Here is a 12,696-nt window from a genome sequence, read left to right as displayed (position 1 = left end):
ATAGCATTATAAATATTCACTTACCTTTGATGATCATCATCAGAATGCACTCCCAGGAATCCCAGTTCAACAATAAATGTTTGTTTTGTTCGATAAAGTCCATCCTTTATGTCCAAATACCTCCTTTTTGTTCGCGCCTTCAGTTCACAAATCCAAATTCACGACGCGCAGGCCAGACGAAAACTCCAAAAATGACATTACAGTTCGTAGAAACATGTCAAACGATGTATAGAATCAATCTTTAGGATGTTTTTATCATAAATCTGCAATAAGGTTTCAATCGGAGAATTCCTTTGTCTTTAGAAATGCAATGGAACTCAGCTACCTCTCACGGGTGCACGCATGTCTGAAGCTCATGCCCTCCTCTCACTCAATCAGCTCTTATTCTCCCTCACTTCACAGTAGAAGCCTCAAACAAGGTTCTAATGACTGTTGACATCTAGTGGAAGCCTTAGGAAGTGCAAAATGACCCCACAGACATTGTAGTTTGGATAGGCCAAGACTAGAAAAACTACAAACCTCAAATTTCCCACTTCCTGGTTGGATTTATTTCTCAGGTTGTTGCCTGCCATATGAGTTCTGTTATACTCACAGACATCATTCAAACAGATTTAGAAACTTCAGAGTGTTTTCTATCCAAATCTACTAATAATATGCATATCTTAGCTTCTGGGCCTGAGTTGCAGGCAGTTTACTCTGGGCACCTTATTCATCCAAGCTACTCAATACTGCCACTCATCCATAAGAAGTTTTAAGGTATGATATTGCCACGTGCAGCGCTGCATATATTACAATGTGCGAGATGTCAGACTTTGCTCAGTATCTGTGCATGTGCATGAGTTCGCTTCACGCTCTTACAATGCGGTACAGCCCCGGGACCGATACAGCGGAGATGTTGAGCATCCCTCTTCAAAGCTCTTAGTTGTTGTGGAACTTGACCTACTATGCTGTTTACTTTTTGCATCTATGTCATATCGCGGAGTTTACCTGTAAGTGGCATGTATTTTATAATAATTCCTGTTTCTCTCTGTGTCTCTCCCTCTCTGTGTCTCTCCCTCTCCGTGTCTCTCCCTCTCCGTGTCTCTCCCTCTCTGTGTCTCTCCCTCTCTGTGTCTCTCCCTCTCTGTGTCTCTCCCTCTCTGTGTCTCTCCCTCGATGCAGGAAGCCAGAGAAGGGTATACAGTACCTGATAGAGAGAGGCTTCGTATCGGACACACCGGTAGGCATCGCCCGCTTCATCCTGGAGAGGAAAGGACTGAGCAGACAGATGATAGGAGAGTTCCTGGGCTGCAGACAGAAACAGTTCAACAAGGACGTACTGGAGTGAGTAGCTAATCAATAGATTATTAGATGTTTTGGGGCTCTACAATGAGATTGACCTACAAACTGAAGAGTATTATTTGACTGACTGATTGACTGAATAAATTATTGATTGATTTATACTTATACAATGAACATAAAGAACATTATATGCTTAGAAATGTCACTTTATTATTATTAAATAGATTTTTTGATTACTCGTTTCTAATCTCTTTCTCATCCTTTACCTCTAATCTCTCTCCTCTCTCTTCTCCCTGTCCAGGTTTAAGTTTAGGTTTAGGTTTAGGGTTAATCCTCTCTGACTCTCTCCTCTCTCTTCTCCCTGTCCAGGTTTAAGTTTAGGTTTAGGGTTTAATCCTCTCTGACTCTCTCTTGTCCCTGTCCAGGTTTAAGTTTAGGTTAAGGTTTAGGTTTAGGGTTTAATCCTCTCTGACTCTCTCTTCTCCCTGTCCAGGTTTAAGTTTAGGTTAAGGTTTAGGTTTAGGGTTTAATCCTCTCTGACTCTCTCTTCTCCCTGTCCAGGTTTAAGTTTAGGTTAAGGTTTAGGGTTTAATCCTCTCTGACTCTCTCTTCTCCCTGTCCAGGTTTAGGTTTATGTTTAGGGTTTAATCCTTTCTCTTCTCCCTGTCCAGGTTTAAGTTTAGGTTAAGGTTTAGGGTTAATCCTCTCTCCTCTCTCTGTCCAGTTGTGTGGTAGATGAGTTGGACTTCTCAGGGATGGATCTGGATGATGCCCTCAGGAAGTTCCAGGCTCAGATTAAAGTCCAAGGGGAGGCCCAGAAGGTGGAGAGACTGATCGAGGCTTTCAGGTGAGAATATAGTTAAGCAACAAACAAAAAAAAGAGAGGAAGTGTGGTATATGGCCAATATACCATGTGTAAGGGCTGTTCTTAAGCAAGAAGCAAAGCAAAGTATACAGCCTGGATACAGCCCCTAGCCGTGATATATTGGCGATATACCACAAACCCTCAAGGTGCCTTATTGCTATTATAAACTGGTTACCAACATAATTAGATCAGTAAAAAATGTTTTTGTTGTTGTCATACCCATGGTATACGGTCTGATATATCACGTCTTTCAGCCAATCAGCAATCAGGGCTCGAACCACCCGGTTTATAATATCAAATACATCACTGGTTAGAGCCCAGAAAGTGGAGAAAATGAGATGAGGCCTTCAGATACTTGGACTTAATTACATTTTATACTGGACTTTTAAAACCACGGCTGCAGTTTTTGTACCAGGACTTGCAGCCTTTTGTACCGACTTATGGACTTTTATTTGCTAACTTATGGACTTTTATTTGCTGATTTATGGACTTTTATTTGCTGACTAATGGACTTATTGTGCTGACTTATGGACTTCTATTTGCTAACTTATGGACTTATTGTGCTACCTTATGGACTTATTGTGCTGACTTATGGACTTCTATTTGCTAACTTATGGACTTATTGTGCTGACTTATGGACTTATTGTGCTACCTTATGGACTTATTGTGCTACCTTATGGACTTATTGTGCTGACTTATGGACTTATTGTGCTGAATTATGGACTTATTCACAATAGCCCCGCTATTGTTATTTTACTGTTGCTCTTTAATTAGTTCTTATTCTTATCTCTTACTTTTTTCTTTCTTTTTTTATCTTAAAACTGCGTTGTTGGTTAAGGGCTTGTAAGTAAACATTTCACTGCTGTATTCGGCGCATGTGACAAAAATAACTTTGATTTGATTTGATGTGCTGACTTATGGACTTATGTGCATTTTCTATGTTATATTGTATTGACATTTTAGTTTTGGATATATCTGAATTATGTCTCCCTCTCTCCCTCTCTCTCCCTCTCTCTCTTCTCTCTCTACCTCGCTCCCTCTCCTCCCCCCCCATCCAGTCAGCGGTACTGTGTGTGTAACCCGGTGCTGATCCGACAGTTCCAGAACCCCGACACCATCTTCATCCTGGCTTTTGCCATCATCCTCCTCAACACAGACATGTACTCTCCTAACGTCAAGCCAGAGAAGAAGATGAAGCTGGAGGACTTCATCAAAAACCTCAGAGGTGAGGAAGATGCTGATTGTTGACTGTTTTTTTTGAGATGGCGGTTTGGGGTTGTTTCTCTACCTGATGTAATGAGGAGACCAGTTTTTTTTGTTTTGTTTTTTTACCAGTTCATTCTGGACTCCTCAAAACAAACAGGTGTACTACATCTATTTATCTTCATTTATTTGCCCTCTATCTGTTGTTATCTCAGTTATCTCCATTCCTCTTTATCTCTCCCTTTTTCTCCCCATATTATTTGGATGGAATCTGTATAGTAACGTTTGTATGTCCCTTTTTTTCTTTGGTTTCTCTCTTTACTAACACACTTTCCCCTATGGATGTTAATGTTTCCCAGGAGTGGATAATGGCCAGGACATTCCCAGAGACCTGTTAATAGGGATCTACCATAGGATAGAGAAGTGGGAGCTACGCACCAACGATGACCACGTGTCTCAAGTACAGGCTGTGGAGAGGGTGGTAGTCGGCAAGAAGCCCGTAAGTCTGCATACAGTATTAACCTGTCTACGGTCACTACCTGCTCAGCCTCAGAATATACACTACATGACCAAATGTGTGTGGATACCTGCTTGTCGAACATCTCCTTTCAAAATCATGGGTATTAATATGGAGTTGGTCCCCCCCCTCCTTTTACTGCTATAACAGACCTCCACTCTTCTGGGAAGGCTTTCCACTAGATGTTGGAACATTGCTGCGGGGACTTAGTGAGGTCGGGCACTGATTTTGGGTGATTAGGACTGGCTCGCAGTCGGTGTTCCAATTCATCCCAAAGCTGTTCAATGGGGTTGAGGTCAGGGCATTGCGCAGACCAGTCAAGTTCTTCCACACCGATCTCGACAAACCATTTCTGTATGGACCTTTGTGCGTGGGGCATTGTCATGCTGAAACAGGAAACAGTCTACCCGAAACTGTTGACACAGCGTTGGAAGTACAGAATCATCTAGAATGTCATTGTATGCTGTAGCATTAAGATTTCCCTTCACTAAAGCTAAGGGGCCTAGCCCGAACAATGAAAAACAGCCCCAGACCATTATTCCTCCTCCACCAAACTTTACAGTTGGCACTATGCATTGGGGCAGGTAGCGTTCTCCTGGCATCCGCCAAACCCAGATTTGTCTGTAGGACTGCCAGATGGTGAAGTGTGATTCATCACTCCAGAGAACACTTTTCCACTGCTCCAATGGCGGTGAGCTTTACACAACTCTAGCCAAAGCTTGTTATTGCACATTGTAATCTTAGGCTTGTGTGCAGCTAATCGACGTTGCTTCCAGAGGCAGTTTAGAAATCGGTAGTGAGTGTTGCAACCAAGGACAGATGATTTTTCCGAGCTACGGGCTTCAGCACTCGGCGGTCGCATTCTGTAATCCTATCATGGTGCCACGTTGAAAGTCACTGAGCTCTTCAGTAAGGCCATTCTACTGCCAATGTTTGTCTATGGAGATTGCATGTCTATGTGCTCGATTTTATACACCTGTCAACAACGGGTGTGGCTAAAATAGCCAAATCCACTAATTTGAAGGGGTGTCCACATACTTTTGTATATATAGTGTATATTAGTGTTTTTATTTCATCTGGTCCCCACACCCCCTCAATGATCATGCTGCTGATCCCCCTATGGTCATTTTGTATTTATAGTGTAAGTTAAATAGGTTAGAAAATATAAGAATATAAGTGAAATATATTTTAAATAAAGTTATAATATAAATATAAGAAAATACGTTAGATCCAGGCTGTTTCACATCCGGCCGTGATTTGAAGTCGCATAAGGCGGCGCATAATTGGCCCAGCATCGTCCGGGTTTGGCCGGACTTACCTAGTTAAATTTAGGTTAAATAAAACAATAAGACAATATATGTTACTTCTGAAATTAATAGAAAGAAAACTCTATCCTGTGGGGAAAACAGCCAATGTTCAGTAGAAAACAGCCCATGTTCAGTAGAAAACAGCCCATGTTCAGTAGAAAACAGCCCATATTCAGTAGAAAACAGCACATGTTCAGTAGAAAACAGCCCATGTTCAGTAGAAAACAGCCCATGTTCAGTAGAAAACAGCCCATATTCAGTAGAATGATAATCGACCTGATATACAGTATGTAAACTTTGAATCTGCTGTGTGTAGAGGTTCTGTCTGCCAGGTTCTGTCTGCCAGGTTCTGTCTGTCAGGTTCTGTCTGCCAGGTTCTGTCTGCCAGGTTCTGTCTGCCAGGTTCTGTCAGTCAGGTTCTGTCTGCCAGGTTCTGTCTGCCAGGTTCTGTCTCTGTGAATATTAATAATAATTTGTGTGTAGGTGCTCTCGCTGCCACACCGCAGATTGGTGTGTTGCTGTCAGCTGTACGAGGTGCCTGACCCAAACAGAAGCCAGAGGACTGGAGTCCACCAGAGAGAAGTCTTCCTCTTCAATGACCTGCTTGTGGTAAGACTCACCTGTGTGCCCTGGGAGTGTTATGTCTGTACCATATAGACTCACCAGCCTGTTCAGAGTTTTTCTTTACGGCTCTACAATATAGACTCACCTTTTAATATCTGTACCCTACAGATCTGAGTCATATACATATCAAACATGTTCTGTTCGCCTGAGTTAGCTAAAACAATGGTCTGAGAATAGTCCTGGAATAGTCCTGGAATAGTACTGGAATAGACCTGGAATAGTACTGGAATAGTACTGGAAAAGACCTGGAATATTCTCGTAATAGTACCAGAGTCATCACAAAAGCCCAGATTCCAAGCTATATCAAGCACAGTGTTTCCACGGTCACGCCCTCTGGCCTATATCAAGCACAGTGTTTCCACGGTCACGCCCTCTGGTTTATATCAAGCACAGTGTTTCCACGGTCACGCCCTCTGGCCTATATCAAGCACAGTGTTTCCACGGTCACGCCCTCTGGCCTATATCAAGCACAGTTTTTCCACGGTCACGCCCTCTGGCCTATATCAAGCACAGTGTTTCCACGGTCACGCCCTCTGGTTTATATCAAGCATAGTGTTTCCACGGTCACGCATTAGCATCGAACAGCCCCCGTGATATGCAACTTTTCAGGGAAGTTAGAAACCAATATACACAGGCAGTTAGAAAAGCCAAGGCTAGCTTTTTCAAACATACATTTTCTTCCTGCAACACAAACTCAAAAAAGTTCTGGGACACTGTAAAGTCCTTGGAGAATAAGAGCACCTCCTCCCAGCTGCCCACTGCACTGAGGATAGGAAACTGATGAATCCACTATAATTGAAAATTTCAATAAGCATTTTTCTACGGCTGGCCATGCTTTCCACCTGGCTACCCATACCCCGGTCAACAGCACTGCACCCCCCACAGCTACTCGCCCAAGCCTTCCCCATTTCTCCTTCTCCCAAATCCAGTCAGCTGATGTTCTGAAAGAGCTGCAAAATCTGGACCCCTACAAATCACCCGGGCTAGACAATCTGGACCCTTTCTTTCTAAAATTATCTGCCGAAATTGTTGCAACCCCTATTACTAGCCTGTTCAACCTCTCTTTCGTGTCGTCTGAGATTCCCAAAGATTGGAAAGCAGCTACGGTCATCCCCCTCTTCAAAGGGGGGGCCACTCTTGACCCAAACTGCTACAGACCAATATCTATCCTACCCTGCCTTTCTAAAGTCTTCGAAATCCAAGTCAACAAACAGATTACCGACCATTTTGAATCCCACCGCACCTTCTCCGCTATGCAATCTGGTTTCAGAGCTGGTCATGGGTGCACCTCAGCCACGCTCAAGGTCCTAAACGATATCTTAACCGCCATCGATAAGAAACAATGCTGTGCAGCCGTATTCATTCACGTGGCCAAGGCTTTCGACTCTGCCAATCACCACATCCTCATCGGCAGACTCAATAGCCTTGGTTTCTCAAATGATTGCCACGCCTGGTTCACCAACTACTTCTCAGATAGAGTTCAGTGTGTCAAATCAGAGGGCCTGTTGTCCGGGCCTCTGGCAGTCTCTATGGGGGTGCCACAGGGTTCAATTCTTGGGCCGACTCTTTTCTCTGTATACATCAATGATGTTGCTCTTGCTGCTGGTGAGTCTCTGATCCACCTCTACGCAGATGACACCATTCTGTATACTTCTGGCCCTTCTTTGGACACTGTGTTAACTACCCTCCAGACGAGCTTCAATGCCATACAACTCTCCTTCCGTGGCCTCCAACTGCTCTTAAATACAAGTTAAACTAAACGCATGCTCTTCAACCAATCGCTGCCTGTAACTGCCCGCCCGTCCAGCATCACTACTCTGGACGGTTCTGACTTAGAATATGTGGACAACTACAAATACCTAGGTGTCTGGTTAGACTGTAAACTCCCCTTCCAGACTCACATCAAACATCTCCAATCCAAAGTTAAATCTAGAATCGGCTTCCTATTTCGCAACAAAGCATCTTTCACTCATGCTGCCAAACATACCCTCGTAAAACTGACCATCCTACCGATCCTCGACTTCGGCGATGTAATTTACAAAATAGCCTCCAATACCCTAATCAATAAATTGGATGCAGTCTATCACAGTGCCATCCGTTTTGTCACCAATGCCGCCCCATGTACTACCCACCACTGCGACCTGTACGCTCTCGTTGGCTGGCCCTCGCTTCATACTGGTCGCCAAACCCACTGGCTCCAGGTCATCTACAAGACCCTGCTAGGTAAAGTTCCCCCTTATCTCAGCTCGCTGGTCACCATAGCAGCACCCACCTGCAGCACGCACTCCAGCAGGTATATTTCTATGGTCACCCCCAAAGCCAATTCCTCCTTCGGCCGCCTCTCCTTCCAGTTCTCTGCTGCCAATGACTGGAATGAACTACAAAAATCTCTAAAACTGGAAACACTTATCCCCCTCACTAGCTTTAAGCACCAGCTGTCAGAGCAGCTCACATATTACTGCACCTGTACATAGACCATCGATAATTTAGCCCAAACAACTACCTCTTCCCCTACTGTATTTATTTACAGTGGGGGAAAAAGTATTTGATCCCCTGCTGATTTTGTACGTTTGCCCACTTACAAAGAAATGATCAGTCTATAATTTTAATAGTAGGTTTATTTGAACAGTGAGAGACAGAATAACAACAAAATAATCCAGAGAAACGCATGTCAAAAATGTTATAAAAGGATTTGCATTTTAATGAGGGAAATAAGTATTTGACCCCTCTGCAAAACATGACTTAGTACTTGGTGGCAAAACCCTTGTTGGCAATCACAGAGGTCAGACGTTTCTTGTAGTTTGCCACCAGGTTTGCACACATCTCAGGAGGGATTTTGTCCCACTCCTCTTTGCAGATCTTCTCCAAGTCATTAAGGTTTCGAGGCTGACGTTTGGCAACTCGAACCTTCAGCTCCCTCCACAGATTTTCTGTGGGATTAAGGTCTGGAGACTGGCTAGGCCACTCCAGGACCTGAAGTGCTTCTTCTTGAGCCACTCCTTTGTTGCCTTGGCCGTGTGTTTTGGGTCATTGTCATGCTGGAATACCCATCCACGACCCATTTTCAATGCCCTGGCTGAGGGAACTGGTTCTCACCCAAGATTTGACAGTACATGGCCTCGTCAAATGATGCGGTGAAGTTGTCCTGTCCCCTTAGCAGAAAAACACCCCAAAGCATAATGTTTCCACCTCCATGTTTGACGGTGGAGATGGTGTTCTTGGGGTCATAGGCAGCATTCCTCCTCCTCCAAACACGGCGAGTTGAGTTGATGTCAAAGAGCTCCATTTTGGTCTCATCTGACCACAACACTTTCACCAGTTGTCCTCTGAGTCATTCAGATGTTCATTGGCAAACTTCAGATGGGCATGTATATGTATTCTTGAGCAGGGGGACCTAGCGGGCGCTGCAGGATTTCAGTCCTTCATGGCGTAGTGTGTTACCAATTGTTTTCTTTGTGACTATGGTCCCAGCTGCCTTGAGATCATTGACAAGATCCTCCCGTATAGTTCTGGGCTGATTCCTCACCGTTCTCATGATCATTGCAACTCCACGAGGTGAGATCTTGCATGGAGCCCCAGGCCGAGGGAGATTGACAGTTATTTTGTGTTTCTTCCATTTGCGAATAATCGCACCAAATGTTGTCACCTTCTCACCAAGCTGCTTGGCGATGGTCTTGTAGCCCATTCCAGCCTTGTGTAGGTCTACAATCTTGTCCCTGACATCCTTGGAGAGCTCTTTGGTCTTGGCCATGGTGGAGAGTTTGGAATCTGATTGATTGATTGCTTCTGTGGACAGGTGTCTTTTTTACAGGTAACAAGCTGCGATTAGGAGCACTCCCTTTAAGAGTGTGCTCCTAATCTCAGCTCGTTACTTGTATAAAAGACACCTGGGAGCCAGAAATCTTTCTGATTGAGAGGGGGTCAAATACTTATTTCCCTCATTAAAATGCAAATCAATTTATAACATTTTTGACATGCGTTTTTCTGGATTTTTTTGTTGTTATTCTGTCTCTCACTGTTCAAATAAACCTACCATTAAAATTATAGACTGATCCTTTCTTTGTCAGTGGGCAAACGTACAAAATCAGCAGGGGATCAAATACTTTTTCCCCCACTGTATTTATTTATTTTGCTCCTTTGCGCCTTTGCACTTTCTTCCACTGCAAATCTACTATTCCAGTGTTTTACTTGCTATATTGTATTTACTTCGCCACCATGGCCTTTTTTGCCTTTACCTCCCTTATCTCACCTCATTTGCTCACTTTGTATATAGACTTATTTTTCTACTATATTATTGACTGTATGTTTGTTTTACTCCATGTGTAACACTGTGTTGTTGTATGTGTCAAACTGCTTTGCTTTATCTTGGCCAGGTCACAATTGTAAATGAGAACTTGTTCTCAACTTGCCTACCTGGTTAAATAAAGGTGAAATAAAAAATGATCAAGCACAGTGTTTCCATGGTCACGCCCTCTGGCCTATATCAAGCACAGTGTTTCCACGGTCGCGCCCTCTAGCCTGCAGAGCAAATCAGAATGGACGGGCAGGTAAACATAAAGAGACATGTCATTCCTCTTCTCTCCCCTATAGATAACCAAGATCTTCCAGAAGAAGAAGACCTCTGTAACATATAGTTTCAGACAGTCCTTCCCCCTGGTCGAGATGCAGGTCCACATGTTCCAGAACCAGTGTAAGTATCTCTGTGTGTGTGTGTGTGTGTGTGTGTGTGTGTGTGTGTGTGTGTGTGTGTGTGTGTGTGTGTGTGTGTGTGTGTGTGTGTGTGTGTGTGTGTGTGTGTGTGTGACGGGTTGAGATGCAGGTCCACATATTCCAATACTACATCCTGATTCTCCATATCTATCTATCTATCTATCTATCTATCTATCTATCTATCTATCTATCTATCTATCTATCTATCTATCTATCTATCTATCTATCTATCTATCTATCTATCTATCTATCTATCTATCTATCTATCTATCTATCTATCTATCTATCTATCTATCTATCTATCTATCTATCTATCTATCTATCTATCTATCTATCTATCTATCTATCTATCTATCTATCTATCTATCTATCTATCTATCTATCTATCTATCTATCTATCATCTATCTATCTAATTTATCTATCTATCATCTATCTATCATCTATCTTATCTATCATCTATCTATCATCTATCATCTATTATCTATCAATAAATACGTCACAGTATACATTAGTTGATCAGATCACAATAGAGGTCATTTTCAATTTTCCTAAGTCCCACTTTGTGGCAACTGACCACACAACAGTAGTGATCAGGTTTAGGGTTTAGTGAATGATTTGTCCCAAATACAAGTTTAAATATTTAGGACTAACTTATTCCTTGTCACCCATTCTGAAATGAACTGCAGCTCTTCGTAAAGTAATTTCAGTCACTGTAGTAGCTGACATGTATAGTGTTGAGTCTGCATACATAGACAAACTGGCTTTACTCAAAGCCAGAGGCATGTTGTTAGTAAAGATTGAAAAAAGTAAGGGGCCTAGACAGCTGCCCTGGGGAATTCCTGATTTTACCTGGATTTTGTTGGAGAGGCTTCCATTAAAGAACACCCTCTGTGTTCTGTTAGACAGGTAACTATTTATCCACAATATAGCAGGGGGTGTAAAGCCATAACACATACGTTTTTTCCATCAGCAGACTATGATCGATAATGTCAAAAGCTGTACAGTATGTCTCCTCTCTCCCCTGTAGACTATCCCCACGGTATCCGTCTGACGTCGGCCAATCCTGGCGGGGAGAGGAAGGTTCTGATTGTATTAAATGCTCCAAGTCAGCAGGACAGAACACGCTTTACCTCCGACCTGAGAGAGAGCATCACTGAGGTGACAGAGATGGAGAAATACAGGGTGGAGTGTAAGTAGAACTATACTATACTTAAACAATAAGGCCCGAGGAGGTGTGGTATACGGGCCAATATACCACGTCTAAGGGCTGTTTTTATGCTCGACGCAACACAGAGTATTGGACGTATATATCACAAACCCCCGAGGAGCCTTATTTCTATTATAAACTGGTTACCAACGCAATTAGAGCAGTAAAAATAAACGTTTTGTCATACCTGTGGTATACGGTCTGATATACCATGGCTTTCAGCCAATCAGAATTCAGGTCACAAATCACCAAGTTTATAATATACTAAAAGAGACTGAGGTGCAGGAGATGGAGTAAACATGCTACGATACAAGATAGAATACTTAATTGTTCCATTGGGGAATACAAAGGGATAGTTTAATATGCAAATATTGTGATAATCATATGTCTTTTAAGTAATCCCTTCACACTCTTATTCTCGACTGACTTCTTTCCCTCTCTCTCCCTCTCCATCTCTCTGCTCCCCCTCTCCATATCTCTCTCCTCCCCCTCTACAGCGGAGTTGGAGAAGCAGAAAGGGGTGGTGAGACCTGTTGTGGGCGGGGCTGGTGGTGGTGGTCTGGGCGGTGGTTTGAAGGGCGAGGCGGTGAATGGCACTCTGGGTCGACCCAGTCTGGATGACAGCTATGCTTCCGCAGACGGACTCAAACGTACCGCGCTCAGCTCATCACTGAGAGACCTATCAGACACAGGTACACACACACTGATTTTACCTCATCCGTTGGACAGACACACTGGTCAGTAAACAACCCTATTTATACAGTCACTGAGACAACCTTATGAGATGCTTTTCTGAAAATATACACAAACTTTTCAATTACTCATTTATTTTAACTCTGGTCTAGACATATACAGTGGCTTGCGAAAGTATTCACCCCCTTGGCATTTTTCCTATTTTGTTGCCTTACAACCTGAAATTCAAATGGATTTTTGGGGGTTTGTGTCATTTGATTTACACAACAGGGCTACCACTTTGAAGGT

General features: G+C 43.2%; 1 protein-coding gene across 2 annotated transcripts in view; it reads left to right on the top strand.

Moving 5' to 3' along the window:
• LOC106572946 (IQ motif and SEC7 domain-containing protein 1) overlaps positions 1 to 12,696 on the top strand; it is a 203,699-nt gene that overhangs the window by 182,717 nt on the left and 8,286 nt on the right. For both annotated transcript variants that reach the window (XM_045696518.1, XM_045696519.1), the window contains 8 exons: positions 1,162 to 1,323; positions 2,006 to 2,128; positions 3,205 to 3,371; positions 3,709 to 3,848; positions 5,657 to 5,782; positions 10,388 to 10,487; positions 11,536 to 11,697; positions 12,213 to 12,407. In XM_045696518.1, the coding sequence (XP_045552474.1) occupies positions 1,162 to 1,323; positions 2,006 to 2,128; positions 3,205 to 3,371; positions 3,709 to 3,848; positions 5,657 to 5,782; positions 10,388 to 10,487; positions 11,536 to 11,697; positions 12,213 to 12,407 (1,175 nt within the window). The remainder of the gene's footprint in view (positions 1 to 1,161; positions 1,324 to 2,005; positions 2,129 to 3,204; positions 3,372 to 3,708; positions 3,849 to 5,656; positions 5,783 to 10,387; positions 10,488 to 11,535; positions 11,698 to 12,212; positions 12,408 to 12,696) is intronic.

This window comes from Salmo salar, chromosome ssa15, assembly GCF_905237065.1.
Source record: "Salmo salar chromosome ssa15, Ssal_v3.1, whole genome shotgun sequence".
Classification (NCBI taxonomy): domain Eukaryota; kingdom Metazoa; phylum Chordata; class Actinopteri; order Salmoniformes; family Salmonidae; genus Salmo; species Salmo salar.
The sequence above is the reverse complement of the archived record's forward strand: the minus strand, read 5'-3'. Positions and strand labels throughout refer to the sequence as shown.